The sequence below is a fragment of the Agelaius tricolor genome, unplaced genomic scaffold (assembly GCF_023055355.1).
Source record: "Agelaius tricolor isolate 1412-34295 unplaced genomic scaffold, bAgeTri1.0.p SCAF_11, whole genome shotgun sequence".
NCBI classification, from domain to species: Eukaryota; Metazoa; Chordata; class Aves; order Passeriformes; family Icteridae; genus Agelaius; species Agelaius tricolor.
In genome coordinates, this window is record NW_027269271.1 from 29315287 (window position 1) to 29343033 (window position 27747).

The 27747-nt window shown below is 44.4% G+C and overlaps 1 protein-coding gene across 1 annotated transcript in view; it reads left to right on the forward strand.

Annotated features, from left to right (window-relative positions):
- CACHD1 (cache domain containing 1) overlaps positions 1–27747 on the forward strand; it is a 91981-nt gene that overhangs the window by 27089 nt on the left and 37145 nt on the right. Inside the window, exons 2-4 of the mRNA XM_071436920.1 lie at positions 3434–3496; positions 11558–11706; positions 23011–23117. Coding sequence (XP_071293021.1) covers positions 3434–3496; positions 11558–11706; positions 23011–23117 — 319 coding nt within the window. The remainder of the gene's footprint in view (positions 1–3433; positions 3497–11557; positions 11707–23010; positions 23118–27747) is intronic.

Sequence of the window (27747 nt, forward strand, 5' to 3'; positions counted from 1 at the left end):
AGAGCTGCAGGTACAGCCAGGCAGGTGCTGTGGCTCTCCAGTATCTGAATAATCCCAACAGAACCTTTAGGAAGATTATAATAAGCTTTGAAATGGTACAGTTAGAGAATAATCAGGGTTGGAAGAGACCTTTAACATCATCAAGTCCAACTGTTTCCCCATCCCTGCTGGAACATTAAACCACATCTCCCAGATCCCCATCAGGGATGGGGACTCCAGCAGCCCTCTGAGCAACCAATCCCAATGCCTGACCCCAAAAACAATGGGAAAACTTGTCTAGTATCCAACTTGAATCTCCTGTCTCAGTTTAAGGCTGTTTCCACTTGTCCTCTTGCTGTTGTGGAAGGTGTCAGGATAAATCAAACTCTCCAACACTGTTTTCTTAGGATTGGAAGGTAGGCATTGCTTCAGTCACAGTGCTGGGATAATTCCACCAGGATGTAAAAATAAAGGGGTTTTCCCCAGTTAATTAGTGCATACAAAGGCAAATGAAGGAAAATAAGGTGGCATTTGAGGATGTGTGTGCTGGGATTTTGGGAGTTTTGGTGGGGATGGAGATATCCCATGGCTGGGGGAGGAGCAGCTCAAGGGAGAAGGCTGAACCAGGGCAAGGGATGGATCCTGATCCAGAGGAAAGGCTGGGTGCTGATCCAGAGGAAAGGCTGGATGCTGATCCAGAGGAAAGGCTGGATGCTGATCCAGAGGAAAGGCTGGATGCTGATCCAGAGGAAAGGCTGGGTGCTGAGCTGGGGAAGGGCTGGGTGCTGAACCAGGGGAAAGGCTGGTGATCCAGAGGAAGGGCTGGGTGCTGATCCAGAGGAAGGGATGGATGCTGATCCAGAGGAAGGGATGGATGCTGATCCAGAGGAAGGGATGGATGCTGATCCAGAGGAAGGGCTGGGTGCTGATCCAGAGGAAGGGATGGATGCTGATCCAGATGCTGATCCAGAGCAAAGGCTGGGTGCTGATCCAGAGCAAAGGCTGGGTGCTGATCCAGATGCTGATCCAGAGGAAGGGCTGGGTGCTGATCCAGAGCAAAAGCTGGGTGCTGATCCAGATGCTGATCCAGCACAGCCTTCCCACGTTGGGAGGGCGAGTGGTGATGGGCTCTGGCCAGTGACGCCGGGCCAGCATCTCGTTAAACACGTGTGGGATTGTTCTGTGAGGGAGCTGAGCCTGCTGCCATCTGCTCCACAGAGCCAATTCAACGAGAGGGCTGGGGAGAATGAAGTACAGATGCTAATGGGCTGTGTAAACTGCAGGGCAAGTTCTCCTAAATATTTAGACTGTTTTCTTGAGGTTGTGTGTGGGGCTGACTTTCTCTCTGCTCTGTGAAGTTCCCTCCACTTCGTTTGAGGTTGCCACTTAGCTCTGATTTTCTGGTTAAAGTTAGGGCACTTTTAAGTCAGTGAAATTAGCTTAAAGATGGTTTTTTTCCCCCTAGAGTGGAATTGTGCCCAGGAATTCTTGAATAGGGAGAAGATATCCTGAGTAGGGACTGGACCCAGGCAGGGGCTGAGCAGTTCATGTGTAGCCTCGGGGTTGGATTCTCAATCCTTACTCGATTTTTACTGTTGGTTTACTCATTATGTGTGTTTAGTTTGACTGAGGAATTCCTGCTCCCCCCTCTCAGCCATGCACAGTGCTTTTAATTAAAACAACAGAATACACCAGACCATTTTAAAGAAATTAACTAATTCAAAATCAAGTAAAATAGGTTAAAAACCAAGCCAAATAAATTCCTGCTGGCATCGTGACTCTTACATAACCATGGGCGATGTTCCCTGGCATTATTTTGCAAGTTCATAAATGAGCTACATGTGAAAAGGGTGGAAGAAGGGTCAGCTTTGTGTTAGGGACAGAAAGCTCCATTCTCAGGGGCTGACAGTTGATTTCCTCCTGGTTCCTTTTGATGTCTGCGCACTAAACGCTGCGTGGACAGAAAAATTCAATTCATTTAAAACATTTTGCATCAAAATGACATGCTTTAATGTATTTCCTTCTGATGTTTAAGTTATCTTTTCATCTCTCGAGGGAGGGAAGAAAAAAGCCAACATGTTTGTAGTTAAAGTACCCAAGCAGAGCTTTAAACAAAGGTCTCGATGAAGTCTCAATGTACAGGCAGCTTTTAAGAGTAGAAACCTTTTTTTTTTCCACCCCTTCCCCTGCCCTCCCTTCTTGGCTCTCTGAGCCTTGTAAGCCAAGGAGATTTATTGCTGCCCTTCCAAATGCTTCTTCAGAATGAAGAGTTCACATTTTTGAAATTCCTCAAGTCCTCAGGAGGGAGAGGGATAAGGGGAAGTGATGATGGGGAGCACACCAAAGGATTTTCCAGGCTGGTTTTGCTGCCTGTAGCTGCTGGGAGGGAATCAGCTGAACCTGCATCAAAAGAACTCTTGGAGCTGTGGACTCCAAGAGTTGTCAGGGAGATGAATTTGGATGAAACTGAAACTTTTTAGTAATTGCAGTTGTTGTTGCTGATAATGCAACCCAGGGAGTTTAGGAATCCCTGTCCTTGGCCAGGTGTAGCCACGTGTGTGACTCAGCACTGACAGAATTGGGATCCATCCCCTCTGTGAACCCCCAGCTCTCCTGGAAAAATGTCTTTTTACAGCCTAAATGACCTCCATTTATTGCTATTACAGCTATTGATACCACTGATTGCTGTTAGGAGAGCAAAGGAATATTTTAGGGGTATTGTACAATTGTACATTTTCCAGGGGGGATGGCCCCGCTGTCCCCAAGGGCAAAGCTGCCCTTGGCAGTGAGAAATCTTGAAAGAGAAGCTCAGGTGGTCAGGCAAACCTTTGAATAATGCTGTTGGTGTAAGCCCAAATGTTTCCAGTCCTGTTTTTCAGTCTGGAAGCAGAATATAACACAAGGGGTTGAGTGTTTTTTCCTCTGGGTCTGTAAGCAGGGATGTCACCTGTCCCCCTGGGAACTGAGCTTCCCACAGCAGGAGACAGCTCTCACTTCTATCTTCTGATAAATCTCTTGGGTTTTGCTATTAATGAGGCTGATCTGGTTGTGTTCAATTTGGGTCTCACTTGTCTCTTTTCCACATACTGAATTTGTCTAAATTCGGCTCCCAGCCTCTCATGTTTTAGTTGGAAACAAGCATTTTTAAAAGTAGTTATATTGGGTTGAATGTTTAGCAAAAGAAGGGTCATAGTTTGCACGTGGAGCTATTTTTAGCACCTTAGGTCAGTTTGGTAAATACACAGATGTGTGGAAAAAACCCTGTTATGTCTTTGCCTTCCAAAGTCAGCCTCTGCATGCAGATCCCTCATGGAGACACAATTCCCTGGCACTGGGAGAGTCCCCAGGCCCTTCTCCGACCCCATTTCCTCACCCATCCACCCCTTGGAGCTGCTTTCCTGGGACATGTATGGCAGAAAAGCCTCTCACACTTCCTTTCTGGTTTTTCTTGCAGAGGATATTCAACTCCTTCGTGTACACGGAGAAAATATCAAATGGAGAAAGTGAAGTTCAGCAGGTGAGTCCAAAACCCCTTCACCTCCACTGGCAGAGTCAGCTCAGGGAATTCTTTCTGTCTGCATTTGTGGCCCCTTCCCAACCTCAGATCACAGCCAGGAATAGGATGGGAGTGGGGATGGGTGCATGTGCTGATGATGCTTTTGAGAATTGTGCAGAGCTTTTCCATTGCTTGGTGTGGGGCTGTCCCTTGGAAACAAAAGGGCCCTCATGAAGGAGCTCCCGTTAATTGTCAGCCTTTCATGTTGGAAGTGTCTCTTTTTGAATTTCAAATTCAAAGTAAACCCAAAAAATTCGAATTATGATGTGGAAATATGGGACAGCTACAGCCTGGTGCATCATAGGTGGGGTTGAGGGGTGCTTGTAATTTTGTGGGGTTTTACAGGAGCACATTTCAACATTTAACTCTTCAGTTTGACATTGAGATACTACACGGGCAGTTTGCATTTTAATACATGTGTATATTTTAAAAATTAATTTTGGATCAGTTTTCAAACAGATCAAGTCGGTCATGTTTGATTATTTCAGAAATTAAAGTCCCAGTGATGTTTGTGGTCAAGGTGATGGGTTTTGGTCAAAGAAATGGAACAAAGAACCAAGTATGAGCATGGACTTGCTCAGCCTTCAGGAGTAACCTGACCTTCCTAGACCCCTATCAAACCAGTTTCAATGTTCAGGAAAAGCAGAAGCTGCTCGGAGTGGGGCTTTCCCTGGGGAAGAGGGGGCTGCAGCTCAGCCCTGCAGGCAGCCCCGTTGTGGCTCCCAGAGCAGGTCAGTGCATGGCGTGTTCATGTGGGCTCACCCTGCTCCTGGAATACAGCAATGATTCACACTCCCAGTTGTGCTTCCTGGAAATGGTGACATTTCCAGCCTTTCAGTTTTGTACTGAAGAAAAAGGCAAAGCAGAGCTGGTTCAGATGGGATTGTAAGGAACTTTTAGGTTGGAAAAGACTTTTAAAACTATTGAGTCCAGCACTGCCAAAGCCACCTTGTGTCCCCAGTTGCCACCTCCACAGGGATTTTAAATCCTTTCAGGGATGGGGACTCCTGAGCAGCTGTGCCAGGGCTGGAGAATCCTTTCTGTGAAGAAATATTCCCAAATATCCAATCCAAACCTGCCCTGGCCCAGCCTGAGGCCGTTCCCTCTGCTCCTGTCCCTGTTCCCTGGAGCAGAGCCCGACCCCCCCGGCTGTGCCCTCCTGGCAGGAGCTGTGCAGAGCCACAAGGGCCCCTGAGCCTCCTTTGCTCCAGGCTCAGCCCCTGCCCGGCTCCCTCAGGGATTCTGCAGCCCCTGCCCAGCTCCCTCAGGGATTCTGCAGCCCCTGCCCAGCTCCCTCAGGGATTCTCCAGCCCCTGCCCAGCTCCCTCAGCCTCTCCTGGAGCCCCAGACCCTTCCCAGCTTTTTGGAGGTTTTGCCATGCCCAGGTGGGTGCTTGCAAGCAGAGGGGCCACGGGAATGCAATGTCACCTGGGTTTAACAATTGAAATCCCAAACCATCCCAGCATCTCTCAGGATGGGCTCTGTGGCTCTGTGCTGTGTAGGGCAGCATTTCCAGGAGTGTTTCTGGGTGGTCTGTGCACCACAGAAGGGCCATGTGGGCTGGATCAGATGTATCAGATGGCTTTTGAAAGGCAAAACTGTTTTTGGGAAACCAAGAAACTGGATCAAAACTTCTTTGAAGTCCTGACTACGGATTCTCCGCTGAGGAAAAGACAGTCCTTGTTTCCCAGAGCAGATGTCTGTGTTCATCCCAAGTGGATTTAAAGAGCTGTCCAAACACTGGAGGTGGGGTGATGGATCTGGAGCTGTCAGGGCAGAAAACGGGGCTCTGCTAAAGTGTAATTACTGTGCTTAAAAGCTCTACAGTGAAGTGGATGGAAGGATAATTGAGCACTTCTGGTTCATTAATAACCAGATCTTTTAGCCCTAACGAATCCCCAGCAACAGAACCTGAATTTTATAAGAGTAGGACATTGAATGGGATCATCTTGAGCAAAGGCAAACAAATGTAAGCAGATGAAATCCCCTGCCAGAGAAATCTCATTTCTGCTTTGCTCATTCATTAACAGTTTCGTAGCAACTGCTATCCAAAGGCAATTAATGACAGTTTTATGTCAGCTGGGATTTTGTTTTTTTGGCAGGGCACTGAATTGTTGTGGGGGTGGTGGGTTTTTTGCACCAAACCATGTAAATAATGACTCTCAGTTTATTGAAAAAGTGAAAGATTCCAGCTGTTGGCCTTCAGGCCTAACTGTTCAATACCTTTGGCTTTCTTTGTGCCACACAAGGAGCAGTTTTACCTCTCAGCATTGATCTGGTTACACTTTTAAGGTCTGCAGTTGCAGAATTACTGTTGTACCTGACAGGTAAAACCTTTTCTGCTTTGAACAGGTTATTAAAAATGGGATGGCAATGGCCAAAACTGACTTGGATTCCTTCCCTGGGAGTTATTTCAGTATCAGAGAACTCTCATATGATATGAGAATGCAGTGCTGTGAGTTAGTGATGCAAATAAAGTGGGACAGGAGGAGTTTTATGAGGGGAGAATCTACATTAGCTGATTTCAGGGAAGTCAGTGTGTGTTCAGTGTCCTGCCAGACATCTGCTTTCCGTGATGTGGAGAGCAGGGATCTGGGCTCCACACAGGAGAGGGGGTGAAATGCTCTCAGGCAGGAGTACATTGACCAACTTTGAGGAGAAAAGGCTTGAAAAGCTCAGACCATGCTGCCATTGGGTTGGATTTTTAGTTTGGTTGGTTTTGGACTGGGCAAAGAAGCCTTTGGGGAGGAAATAGATCTGAAATGTGCTGAAAAAATTACATTTAGCTGTTGAGCACAGCACGTTCCCTGGCTGTGAGAAGTGGTGTGTTCACACACATTAATGAATTGTGAGCCTCACAATAAAAGGCAATTATTGTGTGTTTAATGTACTTCCAGAATGATTCAGGAATTGTGACCTCTCTCTAGGTTTTGCTGTGCATCCTGTTTAACATCTTCCTCAGAATAAGTCTTGGGAAGCTTTGCCAAAGGTACTGGCCAGTAGAAAACCTCAAATGAGTGCTGGTTTCCGTGACAAAATGCACATTGGAAAGTGGTTTCCTGCATCCTGGTTGCAATAATGAAATAGATTTTCAGTGTCATCCAGAGAAGCAGGAATGGGGACTTTCCACCAGGGAGAATGGACTTACATGGAAGGAGGGGAGGTTTAGATGGGATTTTAGGGAGAAGTTCTTCTGTGTGAGGGTGGGGAGGCCACAGGGATCCCTGGGTCCCTGGCAGTGTCCCAGGCCAGGTTGGAGCAGGCTGGGACAGTGGAAGGTGTCCCTGCCCATGCTGGGGTGGAACAGGATGATCCTTAAGGTCCCTCCCAACCCAAACCATTCCAGGATTCCATGAAGGGTTAGGATCCTTTAAAACAGAGCTGTGGGATGAAGCTGGAGGTGATTCTGTGACCCTGCCCTGAGCCGTGTCCCTGCTCACCTCTGGCTCTTCAGGGTTGGTACAAAACCAGTGGTTTCTTCAAGAGCCACGTAGATGAAAAATAAATAACATTGAAAGTTTCCTGGATTAGGAACCTGTGGATGCACAGTTGTGATACAGCAGCAGGATGAATGCCTGGTAGGTGTTGGAGAGAGGTGCTTTTTCCCAGATTTTTCTGGTTTACAGAGGAAATTTAAACCTCAAAATTCTAACTCAGCTCTTCCAAGTGTAAGCAATCCTTTCCAGGGAGCTTGACAGTGTTAAATCCCTGTCTGTGAGTCCATCCTGGCATCCCTGCCTGTCAATCCCACTGATGCATATTTTATATACAGGCTTGGAAACATGAAAAATACCTTGGCTTTCAAGCTGCAGCCAGAAATAAAACCTCACCTTGGAGCTCTGCTTTCCCTCAGAGCTCCCTGCAAAGGGAAGACTTCAGAGCTGTGGAGCTTTGAGGGGGAAGAAGCTTTAAAAAAAAGCTCGAGGGAACGATGCAAATGAGGGAAATGTCTCTGGGAAAATTAGAGGAGCTCAGTGATGTTGTGATGAAAGGTTGTCAGTGGAGATGGTGACAATTGAAGTGCATTACCCAGGGGTGCTGCAATAATAGAAACAGGTGTTACAGTCCAACCTGTCTGCAGACCCAAGGGCTTTGGCTGCGTGTCAGCTGCCAGAGGAAATCCAGGGAAAACAGGGCTAATGGCTGCATTGTTCACAGAGAGCACTCTCTGCTCATTGTTTTGTTTATTAAAATCAAGGAGAAAGCACAGAAATCTGAAAAATGCCCACAGAGGCTTCCCCTTGCTGCTGTTTTTCAGATGAGGCAAAGAGCACTTTGTGTTGGATAATGATATTTTGTGTCAATCTCGAGGCATCCAGATTTATTTCAGTCTCCATTACAATGGGTGAACTGGAGGATTTCTGTGGGAGCAGGAAATGTCTGTCACACTTGGTACCCACCCAGGTGTGGGACACCCCTGCCCCTTTCCTGTGTCTGATTGAGGGCACAGTTTTCCATTTTGCCTTAAAAATACTTGAGCAGTTATGTAAGCATGGTTTCATAGTTCACTCTTCTGTCCTTTCATTATTTGTTATCTCTCTTTCTCTACTTTGGAGGTTTTGTGGGTCTGGCATCCATCAGCATCCAGCAGCTCTCCAGCTCCAGGCAGGTTAAAAAAAGCAGGGTATGTGCTGGATAAAAACTTCAGGTTTTTATTTAGAAAGAGGAGAAGGTGATTTAAGCCTGCAGCTTTGACTGTGACAGGCTCCAGCAGCCGAGAGCATCACTCTGCAAAGGAAATAAAGTTTGGGAGGGAAGTGAAGCCCAGCTATGGAAGAAAGGTTTGTTTTGTTAGGCTTCATCTGGGTGATACTTCTCAATTTGATTAATTAGAACCATTTGTTTCTAGTGTTTCATTGGTGTTTTACCCTCAGTTTCTTATCACAGCTTATTCATTTGAAGAAATTTTCAACGGAAAATTATTTTTGGATGGTCTTGCCCTCGGTGACTTTGAGTTTGCTGGTTTTGAAGTGGTCTGGATCGTTGGGAGCATTGTCTTGGTAGCAGAGGGCAATATTTTTAGAGTTCTTTAGATTAGACAAAGTCAGATGTGGGCAGGGCATGGTGTCTGGAGCTCTGGGAGGTTTCAGATCCCTCGCGGCTGACACGCGCTTGACTCCCGCCCCGACCGAGGCGCTGGATCCCCTTCCAGAGAAATAACGGAGTGACTTTGAGCCATTCAGAGCTTTTTTCATGGGAGACGCAGTTTGGGAACAAAGCATTTGCTTTTTGTCAGCTTCTGAAGTACAGGATCTTCTGAAAAACAGATTTGTCAGATCTTTAGACTCGGCACAGCAGGGTGAAATTCAAAGGCTGGGGGGCGCTTTTATCGTTCAACCTAGAAGGTGAAAACTCATCAACACCGAACCCTCAGCTTGAACAGCATTCATTTATCAGAGAGCAGCTCTGATTCCAAACCAGAGGCCTTTTGTTCTGGGGCCCTGTGATGGTTTTATGACTGCTAATGATGCTCAGCAAACTTCAGCTCTCTCCCCTCTTCCTGATTTCAGGTAGGGAAACCAAGAGGGAAACCTCAGATTCAAGTACGTGGTTTGCCTTGGCATTTCATTTGCCCAGCCTGAGAGGGGAACTTTGTACACACCAAATCTAAATGCTTTGATTTAGGAAACTTGGCTTGTATTTGTTTGAGAACAAAACCAATTTGTGCTGTATGACTGCTGCACCATCCCCCCATCCATGATGGAGTGAGTATGACATCCTGGAATTCCTCATGCTGTCATTTAATCTGTAAAGAAAATGAGAATTTCTTTGCAAAATAGCCTGAGTTTTCTGCTACTTGGGATAAAAACAGAGAAGGCAAAACTCCAAAGGTGCCTCTTACCTTGTCCTCATCTTCTTCTACATTTCTCCCACACCTGTGTTTAATGGTGGGTTTTAAACAATTCCAGGAGAATCCACTTCTGAAGAAACATTTGAGAGCTACAGCCAGACACAAAGAAAGTTTACTGGAAACCAGAGAAAGATCTCCCCAACAGCTTTTTATCCTAACAACTGGGAACAATTTAACAGTGCTGGATGTCTAACATGGAGGAGCCCATTAGCAGTCCTCTGGTGCCTTAGTAATAAATCATTGCACAGAACTAATTAGGTGTAATTCTGCAAGTCATTTGAGCAGGGTCCCATTAAACCTGTGCTCCTTGGGACCTGTCACGGTCTCCAGCATTCCCTGGAGCAGGCAGAGCAGGGCTGTTATCAGGGAGGCCTCCTGCCTCCCAGAACCAAGTAAATCATGACAAAAGGGCCTGTTGGTGAGAGTTAGGGGAGACATTTGTTAGTGCAGGGATCTGGAGAATCCAGGGCTGTTTGCCAGCACACAAGAGCAGCAGCAGCACTGTTCAGTCATTCCTGCAGGGCTTGGGGTGTGCAGGAGAGAGGAGTGCTGTGGATTGAGGAGATGATTTAGCTCTGGAGAAGTTTGCAGAAATGCAGAACAGTATTTCTGATTATCCAACACCTCTGTCTGTTGCTTAAGAGGTGGTTCTTTCATTTGGGATTGGTTGGTGTGAAAGGGATGCAGAATATGCAGAGCAAAAAAAACCAAAAAATCCTGATCCATTTCATCAATTCCTGCCTTTGATGAAAGACCAGGAGTGAAAATCTCAGTAAATGTTCCTTGTGAAACCTGATGCCTCCTGCTAACTGTGTTCACTGTCACGTTTGCTCCAGTCCAGGAGCAGCCACAGATTTTCCTTTCCCCTTTTCCCTGGCAGTCGTTAGTCAGGCTCTTTGGGAAGTGCCTAATGAAGGGACACAAACGAGCTCCTCTGTGACAGCACAGTCACTCCAGCAGCCTGGGATGTGCCCCACCTGGCTCAGCCCTTCCCAGTGCCTGCAATCTGCCTGGCATGGAGAGGGCAGAGATGCCACAGGCACCACCAGCCCTCAGATCACACCAGATTGGAAGTCTTTGCCAGCAAAAAAATCATTAATTTTACTTTTATTTTAATTTTTTCAAAAGGATTTAAGAAGAAGGGCTGAAGTACCCAATTTGCTATTTCCAAAGTGAACCACTCTATTTTTTAATGGTCTGAGAATTGCATAGGAGGGGCCACAACCTGTCAGTTTTCAGTTTCTGAAAGGAGCAAAATTGGCTCTTACAAATCACAGCGTCACCTCTAAACCTTGTCCTGATTTATAAGGAGTCCCTCTGACAACAGAAGGCTTCAGGAGGAATCTCACTGGTGCAAGACTTTTGTCATTATTTTCGTGCTGCTGTGGTATAACATCAGTTGGAGACGTTTCAGTCTGTGGTTGAAGCTGTGGATTGTGAGTAGGCACAGTGAGCTCTGGATCGATGAGGAAAGCACCCAGGCATTGCTCAGCCTCCCAGGAAAGCAGCAGGGATGGCAGCTGAAAAGCAAAAGCTGGGGCGCTTATTTGGCCCAAATTTCCATGAAAGAGGTGGTGGAATACTCCTGCACAGATCCAGCTGATGGAGAGGCTGCTGAGGAACTCATGGCAATGTTTGGGGTTATTTGGGTTCCTTGCATCCTGAGGCTGCTCCCATCAGTGGGAGATTTGCTGTTGGCTCTTTGCTCCTGGAGCAGGAGGAGTTCTGTACAGCGAAGGCATCTCTAATACCATTATTTGGGCTTTTCTGAAGTGTCCAAGTATAGAACTTCAATAAATTCACTTGTGGCCTGGTTTATTCTCCATCACATCCCTGCCAGGCCTTGGAGCAAGCACCTCAGTGTCACATCCAGCTGTCAGTTCTTAGTGAAAGGGAATTTGTGTAATGGAAATCACACTTTTCACACATGCAGAGCTCTGTTGAGGCACCCACTGCTGGATGGTAAATGTATTTTGTTTTCTTATATGGTCTCCTTGCTGCAGCCAGTATTAATCACTCGACTTCTTGCTTAAGCCACAAAAATAAAAACACAACGAGCAAATCAGAAACCAATTGTCTTTAACACAGGTTCTAATTGCTTGTTAAGGAATGGGGTAATACAGAGAAACTGGGTTGATTTTAAATTTCCTTATATTTTTTTTTTTTTCCAGTTGGCAAAAAAAATCCGCGAGAAGTTCAACCGCTACCTGGACGTTGTGAATCGGAACAAGCAGGTGGTGGAAGCCTCCTACACTGCCCACCTCACCTCACCCCTGACTGCCATCCAGGACTGCTGCACCATCCCCCCTTCCATGATGGAGTGAGTATGAAAGTCTGGAATTCCACGTGCTGTCTTCTAATCTGGAAAATGAAAGTTTCTTTGCAAAGCAGCCCGAGTGCCGGGAAGGATGAAAGTTTGACAAGAAAGTCTCACAGATAACGTGTGCTTGGCAGAAAGGTTTTTGAATGTAGAATGTGAAGAGGGAATAGAGATAGAAGCAAGTTTTGATATAGGAGAAAAGAATTGCTGAGCCAGCCTCACTGGATAACCAAGGAGGCAAAGGGTGTGTTGGTTAGAAGGGGTTTGTATGGCTTAGAGCAAAGGATAAACCCACCCCAAACAAGAAGAGGTTTGCCTGTGCTGTCGTTCTGCTTGGTAAAAACAAGCCTGTGCTGATGTTGCAAGTAGAAAAAAGGTCTCAGAATTTTCCACTGCAAGAAAACTGAAAAACAACTTCTTGCTTAAACTGTGATGTACTGACTGTTAGTGACTGGAGAACAGTGACATGAATATGGGAATTACAAGAGTTATGATAGGCTATAGGTAATAGTTAAGGTATGGATTGGTTCTACTGTATTAAGATGCTCAGCAAAGAAAAGTTTATAATGCATTGCAACCAAAAGAAAAGTATAGAATGCAATGTAACTAAAAGAAAAGTATAGAATGCAATGTAACCAAAGAAAAGTATAGAATGCATTGTAACCAAAGAAAAGTATATAATGCATTGTAACCAAAACCAAAGGGCTCCAGGCCTGCCTGCAGCTGGAGCTGACAGCTGTGGGCACAGCTCTGTCACCCACCACCCTGGACTGCTGTGACACCTTGGATACAATAAACTGCATTTTGGATAGAATAAACTGCATTTTGGATAGAATAAACTGCATTTTGGAGAGCTGCCTGGAGTCCCACATCCCTCATTCAGGCTCTTACTCCTGAGTTTTCTGCTACTTTGGGTAACAACAGAGAAGGCAAAACTCCAAAGGTGCCTCTCATCTTGTCCTCATCTTCTTCTACATTTCTGCCACACCAGTGTTTGATGGTGGGCTTTAAACAAGAGCTGGGAATCAGCTGGAAGCAACAGAAGGAAGAAAGTTTGTCCATGGTGTTCTGTACAAAAAGAGTCTGTCTAGATCCAAGACGCTGTTCTTGCCCTGCTTGCCCTGAATAGCTCTCCTCACGCTGGTCATGGGAGCTTTTCCTGTCCTTTGAAGTAGCCAAAATCACGAGTTGGTCAGTCCATCACATGCTAGCAGCACTGTGCTCCACTTTAATCAGGCTGACATGCTGCTGTTGGATAGCAGAGCTTCCATGAAATCGAGCCCATGGCTTGGAAACTGCATTTGTTCGTGTTCAGTTTGGTTTGGTTTCAAGTACAGGGGTTTTGAGTAGGCTAAATCCAGGCAGTTGGTTGTCTTTAATAATTTCTGTTGTGCTGCATATTTGCAGAAATTTCTTTGGGGTTTTCTAGCTGTAGAAATGTGTGATAGAAGCCCTGATTTTTCCAATTAAAGAGGAGTAATTTTCTTGAAATCCTGAAGACATTTTAAACATTTACTTCCATGTGGGCTTGAAAAGAACAAGGGTAACTTTCCATTTATGCAAACCTTGACTACAGACTGATTTTCATGGTTTATATCTCAGTCTGATTTAAACACATTTGAGAGGGAGGAAGGCAATTTGGGCCATCAGGTGACTCCAAGGGCACAGGTTTGGAGTCTCTGTGCAGTTCCTGCTGGACAAGGCGCCTGTGGAAAATGCTGCCACAGCCAGGCTGTTGGCAGTGTGGACAAATGGGCCAGGAATTCTTTGAGGATGAAAACCTTTCTGCCCTCTGATCACAAAATCCATGCAGGAATCACCAGGCAGCAGGAACACCTTCCAAGCAAGGGCTGAGGGGAAGGAGAAATGGGATTTATTGTCAGTGTGGCCTCATTTTTCATTAAAAAGAGAAGTCTGCTTTTAGTCTGGAACTTTAGTGAATTCCTTTTCACTTTGTCCTCCAAAATTACGTAGCTTGGAAGTCCTCCAGAAATTTCTTTACCTGTGGTGAACTTGCATAAGAATCCTGCCCAGTGAGAGGTTTAAAGCACAAACAGCTGGCAAAGCAGAGGGCTGAATTTATTGTTTGCACAGCTCCTCATTCGTGCTCTACAATGGGATTCTCCTCATTTAGTTGCTTGGATAATAATTAAATAATCCCCAGAAGAGTTTATCAGCTGCAGGATGTTCTGGACCTTGGCAAGGCCTGGTTGAGGCTTATCTGACCACTGGGCCCAGTGCTGTCTATAGGAAATCATCTGCAAGACAAAAAAAATAATGTAAAAATGTATTTTCTGTTTGAAACTTCCAAGTTTTAGCTCCAATGAACAATGCTTTGCTCATTGCCTGATTTTGTCTAAATGCTTCTGCCATCATTTCAGTTTTTCTCCCCTTTCTGCCTCTCCCATCTGCTGCTCTTCCTTTCATTTTCCTTCCCTGTGGCATCACCGTTCTGGGAGATTCCCCATTTTGGTTAAATATCAGGGAAGGAGCTGATTCCCCTAGATATTGTGATCATATTTTGAATTCTTGCATGTTTAATTTGTGGACTAGCTGGGTCTGCACTTGCAGGAAGTTAAATTGGATGTGTTACTGCTGATAACAGCTTATGCTTGGTGTTTGAAATGTTTAACGTTGGTGTTAAAGCAACAATAATTAAATTTTTTTGGTTAAAGTATTTATTAACTGCTGCTGCAGAAGAGGTCACATGGAAAAAGACCCAGATTTGTCTGTGATTTTTTTTTTTTCCCCATGAGATCCTTTGCCTCAGATTGTGCCTTGGCCTTGTCTGAGTCCTCAGGGCTGTGGTTTTCGTTCTGGAGGGTTGTGAAATGTTTGTGTTACAGCTCCTGAACTCTGTTTTCTTCTTCTGGCTGTTTCCTCATGTGGCCTCTTCATTGAGCAAACATCTGGGGCAAGAGCAGTGTCAGAAGTGCATTATCTTCATGGTATTTTGGGGTATTTTTAGGTGGGTTTGAAGATTCTCCCCGGAGTGTTTAAGGCTGTTTGTCACATGGTGTTCAGCCTCTTATTGTCCAGCTTATTGACAATGGGAATGCTGCAAGTTTGGATTGGTCTGGGGAAAATTCATTGGGAAGGATCAACTATTCTGTAGGGAAAGGATTTTTAATTTTTTTTTTAATAGATTGCTGGCTTCAGTTTGTTCTTACCATTAAGAAAATGATCCATCAGTTTGCTTGTGTTTCTTCTGAAAATCCAAGCATTAGTTTTTCATGTTGCTTGGGATAAACTGTGAGATTTCCACACCTGGTGGCTATAAATAAATGATAGAAAACAGGACCTAACAAAGCACAAACTGGGTTAGAAAACAAACCTGGCATTTAAATTGGTTGTTTAATGAGTAGTGAGGTATGACAGGGAAAGCAATATTTATTTTATTGCCATTACATGGTGTTGGCTCTTGCAGTGAAGAGCCCAAATAAGTGAGTTTCCGTGCCATTCCAGTCTGGATTGAAATTCCCAGCCTGACTGTGCTTTTGGTTGCTGTTTGTACCCCAAATATTCTGGTTTCACTGGTGTGAGACCAGCAGTTGTGTGGTTGTGCCCCCTCCAAGGCAGGGTTGTGCAATGGAGCTGCCTTGGTCTGGAAAGTGGTGGAAAGAAATAAATTGGAATTTGCAAAGCCAACTGGATGAGGCAGCACAGTTGGTGGCTATCGAGTGGTTTTGGCAAGGCCTTAATTCAACAAACATTTCCTGATAAAATTACACTCAGCTGCTCTACCAAAGCCTCTAAATGTGCTTGGGCACAGGGAAATAATCCCAGGCCTGAATCTGTGTGCAGGCACTGCCAAGGAGGGGGGAGCAGGGCAGGACTTGGTTCCCCTGTCGGAACCCAAAATGCAGGGAACTCTCAGAGCTTTGGGCCTGTAAAGCAAAGCTTGGAATTAAACCCAGGGTTTGATCTGAGCCCTTGGGAAAGGCTCCCAAACTGAGGTGCCAGAAGCGAGAATGTGGATTTCTAGTTTAAAGCAGAGACAAGTTAAGCTAAATTAAAAAAAGTTTAGAGTTTTAGAGTTTAAGATACAGAAAAAATCAAAGTAGTTACAAAGGAAACAAAGAGTTTAGAATGTAGCACTGTGGGTGCTAAAAGAGCTTACACTGTAGCATGAGTCCATAAGACAAAATATGTAAGGATTGGGTCAAAAACATAAATAAATATCCTTGTTGGCAGTGTTTTATTGGTTAATAAACCCTTAAAAGGATTGTGACTGGAGGCCTTCTGACCCTCTGAGCTGTGCAGTGAAGATGTGAGCCCAGCTCACCCTTCCTGCCTATGCAGAAGATAAAAACAATAAATCCCAGCATCTGAAGGAGCTCAGAGGTGCCATCTCTAATTCATTCAAAACCCCCACATTCCCCTTTGGTTTTTGCTGGTCCTTTCTCCCAAGGCAGATGATCTCTGCTGGCATTTTCAGCTCTGCCTAACCAAGCTCTGGGAATGGCTCAGGGGCAGGCAGGGAGCAGAGGTTCCCAAGCTCTTCCCACGGGGTTGGTGTGGAAATTGGTGCCTGCCCGAGCAGCCAGGCTGTGTTTGTGTCCCTGGGGTCAGGCCTGGGCACCAGGACCATTTCCCAGGCTCTGGGGGAGAGGAGGCTGCTCAAGCAGACAGAGTTAATCTGGATAAAGTGTTCCAGGCTCTGAGTGAACTGATGGCAGATAAGGAAAATGGATGTCAAGTGAGGTGCATCTCCTAATCCTGGAGGAAATCCCTGCTGGAAAAACGAGCCTTTGTGTCCCTCACCAGCACAGGCTGCTCCACAAGCCATGAGGAGTGGATTTAATGCTGTCTCCAGACATTCCCTCTCACGATGGAACTGGGGGGTGATTTACCAGACAATGTTTTAATTAAAGTGGCTTTCTCCTGAAGAGGATAAATGTCGCTGTCGAGGCGGTCACGACATAAAGCAGAGACCACAAGCAGTCTCAGTTGGCAACACTTTATTATTGAATATGGCTGATTTTTATACACTTTCCAGTTGTTTATCCTTCTTCTATCCTTACTATTGGCCACAATAGATCAACATAATACTATTGGTGAAAAAGTTATGGTGACTTAATTAACTTTCTAAAAATGTTTCATCCAGCTGCAAAGTTCTTCTATCCCTCCTCTCTCGGTCTCCTTGGTTACAGCCTTGGAGAGAGCTCCTTATCAGTTTCTTCTTACTTCTCAGCTTCTTCTCGCTCCTTTAGCTAACAGGCCCGCTGTTAGCCCCTTCCACAGATAAAAGCCTTTGTGTACAAGTTGGAGTCTCCTGGTTTTTGTGCCTGAAAGGCCTCAGCAGGTATTGAGGGAATCTTGGGTCTGGAATGCACTGATGGAGCAGCAAGAAGGGAGGGAAAGGATAAACAGAATTTATTTATCAAAAGTCCAGAGTACCTGCAGTGGGAATTTCTGGGCTGTGTCTAAATAGGGATTTAAGAATTGAGTTTTGGGAAGCAGCTCTGGAAGCTTTAGGGGATTCTACCTCTGCAGGTCTGCATGGTCTGGCTTGGGAGTGATGATGGAATAACTTCATTCGTAGAGATGTTGCTGGCCTGGATGGCAACAGGCACATAAAGAGGTGGTTTATACTGAATATTTGCAGATGAAAGGAAATCAAACTCCTTCCACTCCAAGAATAAGTTGGATATGTGGGTAATGTTTGAATATTTGTCTTCTACCCATTACACAAAATGTCTTTTTCTGGAGAAGTTGTGATTGATGCTTTCTTGTGGGAGGCCTCCAGAAGTGGCTTTCTGCAGGTGCAGTTTGCCAGGGAAGTTGGTTGTGTTAGGGCCATAGAGCACCTGCCAGTGGTTTCTAACACAGCAGTGGCTGCAGTAGCATCACCTTCCAGAAAATAAAAAAGATTATTCAGGTGCATTTGTGAGGAAATGCAGCTCTTCCTGCAGCTTTTCCAACAAAAACCAGGTCATGCTTTTAAAGGGACACAAAAAGTCTTCCCTGAACTAATCTTGATCCAGTGTTAAGACCCATCACTGTGATGTGCCCCAGCATGTCATGCCCTTGGCTCTGGGAGAGAAGGGCACTGCATTTTCCATGGGATGTGAGCAGTGGCAGCTCCAGGAAGCTGCCCCAGTGTCCCTCATTGCCCTCCTTGTTGGCCATGGCTCCTGTGTGCTCTGGAGCCATCCCCTGCTGCCCTGGGGGCCACAGCTGCGTTTCAGTGCTGGCTGCTCATGGGAAGCTGCCCCAGCTCTCCAGACTCCTCTGCTGTGCATTAATGCTCCCTCTCTGGCTGCCTTGCAAGGCAGCTGCAGATCTGCTTTTGCTCTTTATTTAACTGTGCTGATAAGAGCTTGGGGAATGCATTTATCCAAATTTGTGGAAGGAGCTGGAATGGAGAAATATTTGTTGGTAAAACACCCTACTTGGCAGCGGTGCATTGCAAACATGAATGGAGCTGTTTGAATAAGGGAGTTTACAAACCTCTGTTTGAAAATCATTTACTCCCTGGCTGTGATACTGCCTTCAGAAGGGGTCTGGTTTTTTTTTGCTTTTTTTTTTTTTTTTTTTAAACAGATGGTTAAATATTTGCTATTGCAGTTCAATTTTATCACAGCTCTTTCTGTGTTTATCTTTGCTCTCTGGAGCAGTTAAGTGGGAGATAACGGGAATCCCGTTCAGTTCCTTGGGTTGCTGCAGTCCCTGAAGAGCTGCACTTCCAGAGGAGGACTGGGGGGGCCACAGTAAATGAAATTTAAGATGTATTTGCTGTTCTGACAGAGTTTCAGGCTGAAGTACAGCCCAGGGGGTTCTAGGAGATGTAGGGACTCTGCACAGTCCTGGCATTTGGCCATAAAGTGCAGCAGGTATTTAGGAAATTCCTCTGCTGGGCTCTTGCTTTTACTTCTAATGTGGCCAAATTCCTCATGAAAAAATGGGGTTTGGAATAGAAATTCCTCGTGAAAAAGTGAGGTTGGGAATAGTTTGTGTTCCTGAGTTGAATCCTCCTTCCAATAGTACATTCCCTTTACAGCTGAGAGCAGCTATACTTGGAATTTTCAAGAATACTTGAAATAATGGGAACAGCTTTGGTGCCTTGCCAGAAGAAATTGTGTAACTGAACCATCAGTAGCTTTTTTCTTTTTTCTTTTTTCTTTTTTTCTTTTTTTTTTGTGTTGAATTTATTCATAAAAACATTGTTTTCCAGCATTCTGTTTAGATGCAGTGGGAACCCTATATTTAAGTATTTATGTAAAATATGAGTTGAAATCTTGCCTTGCAACCAAGCAAACAAGGCCTAGTTGGGAATTTCAAAGGAAACCCTGAATTTTGAGTGAACTTATGTAATTTCATTTGCATATTAATGTCAGCTTGAATTTGTATGAACGGAGAGAAAAGCAAAAAATGAGTATTAAGACAATACGAAGCCCTGAGCAGCTGCTCAAGTGCCATTTTTATCCACATCTCCCTCGTTTTTCCCCAAACTCCAAACACACAAAAGAAGTTGATTTACACTGTAAATTCAGGCTGAGCAAAATCCAATTGGAGCTCACTCGAGCTCCGTTTTGATGTCAGATTCAAAGCTCCTGCAGATTCATTTTATCTCCTCCGCTCGCCCGGCTCCCGCTCGTAAATCCTGTTGAAGGAGAATAGGAATGAGCGCGGCCTGATGGGAATTTCATGTGTGAAGTTCAAAGCAGTTTGCACATCAGAGGCAGCGTCAATCAAGGCAGGATCTGGGGAGGCAGGCGGGGAGCGCGGAGCTCCGTGGGGACCGGATCAAAGTGGGAGTGGCGGCTCTGTTTGCTCCCTCGGGATGCAGCTTCCAGCCCTTCTTCATTAAAGGGAATCCAGGAGCAGGACAGGGAGAAAGGGGGATGGGCTGCAGGAGGCTGCCTTGGAAGTGAATCTCAGCCAATGGCTTTTATTGGCTTTAAATCTGGTAAAAAACCGCTCAAAATTACAGTTTGGTCATTTTGGTGTGGGGGTTTTGGGTGAGGGTTTTGGAGGGTTTTGCTGAGTGTTGTCATCTGGGATATTTTGGGTGAAATCTCAAGAGGCTTTTATTGGCCTTGTAGTGCTTCTGGGAAAATCAAGGGAGACACTGGTGAAAATCAAGGGAGGCACCGGTGAAAATCAAGGGAGACACCGGTGGAAATCAGGGAGGCACCGGTGGAAATCAAGGGAAACACTGGTGAAAATCAAGGGAGGCACCGGTGAAAATCAAGGGAAACACTGGTGAAAATCAAGGGAGGCACAGGTGAAAATCAAGGGAGGCACAGGTGAAAATCAAGGGAAACACTGGTGAAAATCAAGGGAGGCACCGGTGAAAATCAAGGGAAACACTGGTGAAAATCAAGGGAGGCACCAGTGAAAATCAAGGGAGGCACAGGTGAAAATCAAGGGAGGCACAGGTGAAACTCAAGGGAAACACTGGTGAAAATCAAGGGAAACACTGGTGAATTTCAAGGGAAACACTGGTGAAAATCAAGGGGGACATTGGTAAAAATGAAGGGAGATAGTGGTAAGAATTTAGGGAGACACAGGTGAAAATTAAAGGAAACTCAGGTTAAAATTAATGGAGACACAGGTAAGAATTTAGAGAGACACTGTGAAAAATTAAGGGAGATATTGCTAAAAATTAAATGAGATAGTGGTAAGAATTTAGGGAGACACTGGTAAAAATGAAGGGAGATAGTGCTAAGAATTTAGGGAGACACAGGTAAGAATTTAGGGAGACACAGGTAAGAATTTAGGGAGGTACTGGTAAAAATAAGGGAGATGCTGGTGAAGATTTAGGGTAAAAATTAAGGGAGATACATGTAAGAATGTAGGAAGACACTGGTAAAAATTAAGGGAGACACTGACAAAAATTTAGGGAGACACAGGTAAGAATTTAGGAAAACACTGGTAAAAATTAGGGGAGACACAGGTAAAAATTAAAGGAGACAGTTAAGAATTAAGAGAGGTAAAAATTAAGGAGATATTGATAAAAAGGGGAGACACAGGTAAGAATTTAGGGACACACTGATAAAAAATAAGGGAGGCACTGGTAAAAGTTTTAGGAGACTTTGGTAAAAATTGTCTGCTCTGTGCAGAGAAAAGGTGTGGTCAATGCTTGTCTTCAAATATTGAAATACAAATATTTTTAGTGTTTTAACTTCTCCCAAAGTGAGCGATGGGAAGATCTGTACAGTTTGAAACTTGAGTGGAAAGTGTGTGAGGTATGAACATGGTAGGAAAGGTAAAACCAGTATTTACAGCTAGGAATACAAACATCAGTTGGAAAGGCCACTTAGCAGTGCTGGGGCTTTGGTTTTAATTGTGGCTTCAATGGGGAAGATGCTCAAATATATTAATAATTAATATTGCTTTCTGAATGAAACTTAGAAGCACGTGGAAAATTCTCCAGTGGCATTAAAATGGTGACAAATATTGCAATGTAGATTTGCCACAGTGCTGCCAGTTCCTGGGATGTTCAGCTGTGGTGGGAGCTGCTCTCTCCTCCAGGTCCTTGTGCCAAAACCACTCCATTGCAAGGGGCAAAAAGTCAATTTTAAACAAACAGCACTGAAAGGAGATGTGAGGCAGGTATCCCACCCAGCTCAGTCTGGAGCAGCCCTTGCTCAAGGCTGGCAGGTCTGGTCTTTAATTTATGGGATTGAAAACAATTTTTCATCTTTTATTTATACTTTTTTTTTCATCATTAACTGGATTTCCTTTTTGCTGTAAGAAGGAGGGATGGGATTGGGCTGCAGGAATTGTTTTTGCTTTCCTTCTTCAGCTCTGCTGCAGATTATTTAGGCATCCACAAATTCATCTTCCTGGTGGGTGACTGACAGTGGCTTCCTGAGAAGAGCTGAGGCCTTGGATGATTTTTGGAGCATGTTGAAGCATTTTAATGCAATAAATGAATAATGTTGGTTGCTAACAAGGCATCCTGTTGCCTTCACTAATAGATTTGGATGGGAGCTCTGGGACAATCCATTTACATCCTGAAAAGTCATTATTTTTCACTGTGGGGTTGTTCCTCAGCCTTGCTCGGAAATATTTCTTTAGGATGGAGATGTTTAACGTGCAGTTTTTTGAGTCTGCCCCAAGATAAACACGATTTTTGCGGAACCCATCCGTTATCAATCAATCTTAGGCTGGAGATTCCTCAGCCAACAAAAAATCAGCAGCAGTTTTGCTCTCTTGGAAAGAGCTGGGAGTTTTTTGAAGTGGTTCCATTTTGAGGGCGATAAGAAAAGCCACAGCCCCCATCCAAGAGCTGCATTCCTGGGAAATGTCTTTTCCTCGACAGAGAGAGGCTGGGAAGTTCTCCGGGAGGAGGCTGCCAATAACATCAGCAAAGAGCCCCAGCAGAGGGGCTGAGACCGTGCAGAGCTCCAGGTCTGGCTGCTCTGGGTCTGCCAGGGCATCCCAGGCTGATCTCCAGCCTTGGGCAGAGCACCAGGACACACAGGAGGCCTTGGTGTCCGTCTGTCCGTCCGTTCCTCTTCCTGGCAGGAGATCACAGGGACTGGGGACAGGGATGTGCAGGGCAGCTTTGAGGCAGAGGAGGGCAGGGTTAGGTGGGAAAATGGGAAAGAATTCCTGGCTGGGAGGGTGGGCAGGCCCTGGCACAGTGCCCAGAGCAGCTGGGGCTGCCCCTGGGTCCCTGGCAGTGCCCAAGGCCAGGCTGGGCACTGGGGCTGGAGCACCTGGGACAGTGGGAGGTGTTGGGGTGCAATGGGATGAGTTTTAAGGCTCTTTCCAACCCTTCCTCAATTCCATAATCATCTTTTCATGCATCCTTTTCTTGTTTTTCCAGATTTGATGGGAATTTCAACAATAATCTCTTACTATTAGTAGTTATTTATACTGAAACATTAAAAGCTGAGTTTCCATTGTAAATGTAGGTTTAATTAATAATGTTTGATTGCTGATCCTGCTCTTGTCCTTCCAGATTTGATGGGAATTTCAGCACCAATCTCTTACTATTAATCGTTATTTACAGTGAAACATTAAAAAGCTGTGTTTCCATCATAATGTAGGTTTAATGAATAATGCTTGATTGCTGATCCTCTTGTTGTTATCCTTCCATATTTAATGGGAATTTCAGCTCTGTGTCACTACAAATATTTACACTGAAACATTAAAAAGCTGGGTTTCCATTGTAAATGTAGGTTTGATTGTTGGTCCTGTTGTCTTTCCAGATTTGATGGGAATTTCAGCACCAATCTCTTACTATTAATAGTTATTTATACTGAAACATTAAAAAGCTGCGTTTCTATTGGAAATGCAGGCTCAATAAATCATGTTTGATTGCTGACCCTGCTGTTGTCCTTCCAGATTCGATGGGAATTTCAACACCAACGTTTCCAGAACCATCAGCTGCGATCGCCTCTCGACCACTGTCAACAGCAGAGCCTTCAATCCTGGGCGCGACTTAAATTCTGGTGAGCAGCACGGCTCCACTTTGGGGTTTATTTCCTTCTGTTGTAGGGCTTCTTTCCCCTTAGACTCCAGCATTTCCTTGGCACAGGGAATTTGCATTGATTGCCATAGCAACAAGCTTTTATTTCTCCTTGCAAGTGTCACACTGCTCTTAATTTGAGATTTCATGATTGAAAGCTGATACCTGAAGTAATGCCCTTAGTCTAAGTACTTTATAAAAATGTCATGAAGATTTTATTCCAGCCTACCGTGGATAATTTTGTTGTGGTTTCTGCACTTTTTATTTCTTCCTTTTTCTTTTTTTTTCCCAAGGTTTTCTCCTTCCTAGGCCTGTCTGCTTTGGCATCAGCAGGGTCAGCTGCTGCAGGGGCCACACAGGGAAGTTTCTCTGATCTTCTTAGCTGTGCTCAGCCCATGTGAGGCTGCCTTTGCAGTGATATGCAAAAACGACCAAATATGAGGGCATCTTAAAATATTTCCTGTCTTTGTCTTGTCAGGGCATTTTCTCAACACGTTTAAGGACTTAGAAATATGCTTAGAACCAAAATACACACTACTTATCCCTGAAAAATTCAGCTTTTGGGCCTCTGCTGCAGCAAGGTTTTTCTTCCTTTTTTTGCATCCTAATCAGTGTGGATTAATACAGGGATTTCAGCTGGGTTTAGTCAGACTTTGCCCCAGTTCCATCTGACTTTTCAACTTTTTATGGTGCTCAGTGTTGTAAATTAGGGAACATTAACAGACTTTGTGGATTTCATTTTGGGGAGGTGTTGTTTGTTCATTCTTTTGGGGGAATAATGCAGACTTGGGATTTATTTTATTTTAATTTCATTTTCAGAGGTCTTTTGGAATAAAATGCTGATTTATTTCATTAACTTGACTGATGTGGTGGCAACCCTGCCATTCCACCCTCACCATCTTGCAACAAACAGGGGGAAAGAACCCCAGATTTTTATAAACTCCTTTACTGTTTGTCTTCTTATAGCTCTGCTCTCTGGATTTCTAATAGAATATAAAAATGAGCAGTCCCCAGAGGTTGTTTTGCATCCCATTCATGGTATCCCACATCTTGGACGCAGGTGCTGGCCAGGCTGATTTCCTGACAAGCCATGATTTGTGTGGTGTTTTCCATCCTAAAGCCAGGCACTCTTTGTTCACTCACTGTGATTTGCTGGGCTTTGTTTTACTCATCTCTTTATTAAAAAAACCAAACTTAAACGACTCATTAAAATAATGTTCAAATCACATGCAGTTGTTAATTAATCAGAATGATTTTTGAAGGCAAGTTTAGAGTCACTGTTGTAAGAGCAAAGCATACAATGAATCACTTCATGGTTTTTAATTTAATTAAATAAAAATCTTTTGCTACTGCAGAAGTTGGAGGTTAAAAAAGTATTCGAGAAATATTCCTTATTTTTGAGTGATGAAAAGCAAATAAATTGCAGTTTCTTGTAAACATAATTTAAATTTCTGGTTTGAATTCTCAGAGAGAAGTAAAGTGAGTGAGTGTTCAAGGTTCCTGCTGTCCTGGCCCTGCAGTGAGGCTCAAGTGCCTCCTCTTCCCTTGCCTCTGGCTTGAAAGATTCCTGATGAAAGGAGAACCTTCAGAACGTGGCATTGGCAGGAAAGGGCAGCAGCAGAGGAGGGGGAATTGAGGGAGAGCAAGAGCAGGGGTTTATTGACAGCAGATTCTCCTCTGGCACTGCTTTTACAGAATCAGCCTTGGGGGGAGGTTTTGATTAGGAGGAAATGTCTGTGAGAGGGAAATGGGACGGGAAGAGTGGATTGAGGCAGGAAAATGGGATGGAAATGGTTAATTTGAGGAACAAAAGTTGGTACTGGGTGCCCACCTAGTGAAGAGAGAGGTTTTATGTAGGTGAGGCCAAGGAATATCCCTGGTCCGTGTTGTGTTTAAAAAAAATTCCCCAAACCCCATAATTTTCTCTCTTCTCTCGTAAGTATCCTCATGCAGAGCTGAGGAGGAATATTTGTTGCACTTTGGGTTTAGGCTCTACCTCTGCCTCATTTATTTTTATGCTTTAAAAACTGTGGGTACATCTGGGTGTTCTCAATGTTGTCTTCCTGAATGAGTTTTTCATTTCATTCTGCACATAAAAGACACAATTCCCATGAGTATCCTCCCTTTTCCCACAGGAGTCCTGCAGTTTAAACAATCCTGCCTATAAAAAGCTCCTGGCTAAACATAAATTTCAGCTCTGCTCCGCTCGACCTCGAGCTCAGCTCTGGAAATGTTAATCTTGGCCCAGAGTAAAAAGTGGGATTGGAGTGCTGAAGTTGGAGGTGTTGGAAGGGAACGGAATTTGCACCACAAAGCCACAGGAGCAGAGCCTGGGAGAGCCCTCAGGGACAGCAACCCCAAATTCCACCCTGGGCAGGGTGTTAAGAGGGGTGATGGAGCTCATGAAACTTCCAAATCTGTTTTTTCCATTATTATTGGAATTTTTTTTTTTTTGTTAAAACAAACATTAATCTTTGGGGAGGGAGAAAGAAATAGATGTGTCTCCTTAGCTTTAAAAAAATATCACTTTTACCACTGTTTTCTCTTGCTATTAGGTGGCTTTTTAAATGTTGTTTCATGTCTTGAAAAGATTTTGTTTTATCTCAGTTGGAGTTTTGCATCTGGATTACTTTTAGCCATTACTACAAAAGAGATAAGGAGAAAGTCTTTATTCTCCAGATGGAGACACAGGCTTTGGGCAGTTAGATGAAGAGATCTGTCCTCACCACCCTGAATAGTCCTTTATTTATTAAATCTTCCCCAGAGCCAGTGCAATATGTTATCAGATTCCTTTGGAGTTTTTTTTTTTTGCCTTTTGAATAAACAGGGAGCCAGTAAATCTTTCTCCTTCTCATCCTTCAAAGTGCTGAAATGTCTGTTCCAAGTCATGCAGCTCTGGCAGAGTGCTCCTCCCCAGAAATATGCAGAGGTGGCACAAAATTGCCCAGTAAATTTTGTCTGTTTTATTCGAGGTGTTGATCATTTCAAATCTTAGAGTCATAAAATATCTGGAGTTGGAAGGGATCATCGAGTCCAGAATGTGGAATGTTCCTTAAATTGCTGTATTTTACACTGATTTTTGACTGAGTTAAAATGGCTGGGAGTTATTTGAGCAGAAGAGTTAATAACCCTTCCTCCAAATCCTTTTAATGGAGGAATCTGGTCCCACTCCCTGAAATAAAAGGGTTTTTAATTTCTTTTTCCTTCAGAGTCCTGGGGATTGAGCAGGGCTCTGTCCTAGCTCGTGCCACCAGCAGAATGTTAATTGTGGCTGAGCTGCAGAGCTTTTATTGCTGGTGACAGCACAGGAGCTGGAACTGGGTTGGACTTGGAAAATCCTGGATCAGATCTGCCTGGGGAGTCAGAGGATGTCTTCACTTGTGCAATAAACACATTTCTTTGTGCTGTTCCTTCACCAGGAGGGTTCTTAATGGAGGGACTTGTCAGAGGAGAGCTGGAAATGAAACTTGCCTGGTTTTTGTGGGATGAGATCCGAGGTGGGCAGCTCAGCAAATGCAATGCTAAAGAGGAGGGCTGTAAGAAACCCTTTTAGAACGAGCAATTATGCTCAGTAGTTCCTTTTTTTCCCCCTGACTGTTTGTGCAGTTCTTTGAAGATTAATTAGTTAATGATTTGGCTGTGCTTTGAAGATGTAAAGTGGTATCTAGAAGTGCTAAGTGTTATCATATCGCATTCCCTTTGAAGTTTTATAAACTCTATCACACAGGGCTTTCTTCCTAAAAGTCCTTTTTGCCTTGTGAGATATTTATAATTAGAGAGAACCATCATTTCAAACGCTGTCATCTTAATACTTCCCAACTTTTCCAGTCTGCAGCAGGATTTGGGGTCAGATCTTGCTGCAGGGGAAGTGGAGGGGTCAGAGCTTTGGAGTGACCTGGCAATGCCACCTTATGGGCAGCCTGCCCACTTTTATTCCCAATCTGTGTCCAAAATTAAGGAATCAGCTTTTTATTTGGATGGAATAACCTGTCCAGGGGGTGGAGGAGGAGGTGGGAATAAACTACAGGCACCAAGGGCGTGGAAAGTTTGGGGTAAGTGAGATTTGGGTTAAAAAAAAAATCATCTACTGTGCGTCCTGGCAAGGAGCAAGAATTGAGGAAATATCTGCAGGGCATTCTTGCAGCTTGAGTAGATGGAAAATAAGAATGTGTTTAAAGAGAAAAAGTCTGGATTTTTCAGCCATGGCTTATCTGCAGGGAGATTGTCTGCTGTGGTCATAGGAAAATGAAAAAAAGGGGGAAAAAAGCAGAGTTTGGATAAAATTGGTGGTCCCTGGGGAGGGTGTTATTGAACTAACACTTGCTGGAGGAAACATGAGCACAACTGTGTGAAAAGGAAGAACAGCAGAGCTTGAGTTTCAAAACCAATTGTTTTATGGGGAAAAGGAATATTTTTAAATCCACATACTCTCGTGGGGAAATAAATACAGCTCATGGCCTTGCAGGAATGAGAAGTTTATCTTTAATATAGCAAGGATTAAAAAAAGCCAAAGCCTTTAAATTATAAACTAACTCCTTTATTGTAATGTTGTTGGTAAAACGAGACTGCACAAGTTGTTTCATCCAGGCTTTAACTGAGAGTTCACATGTCAA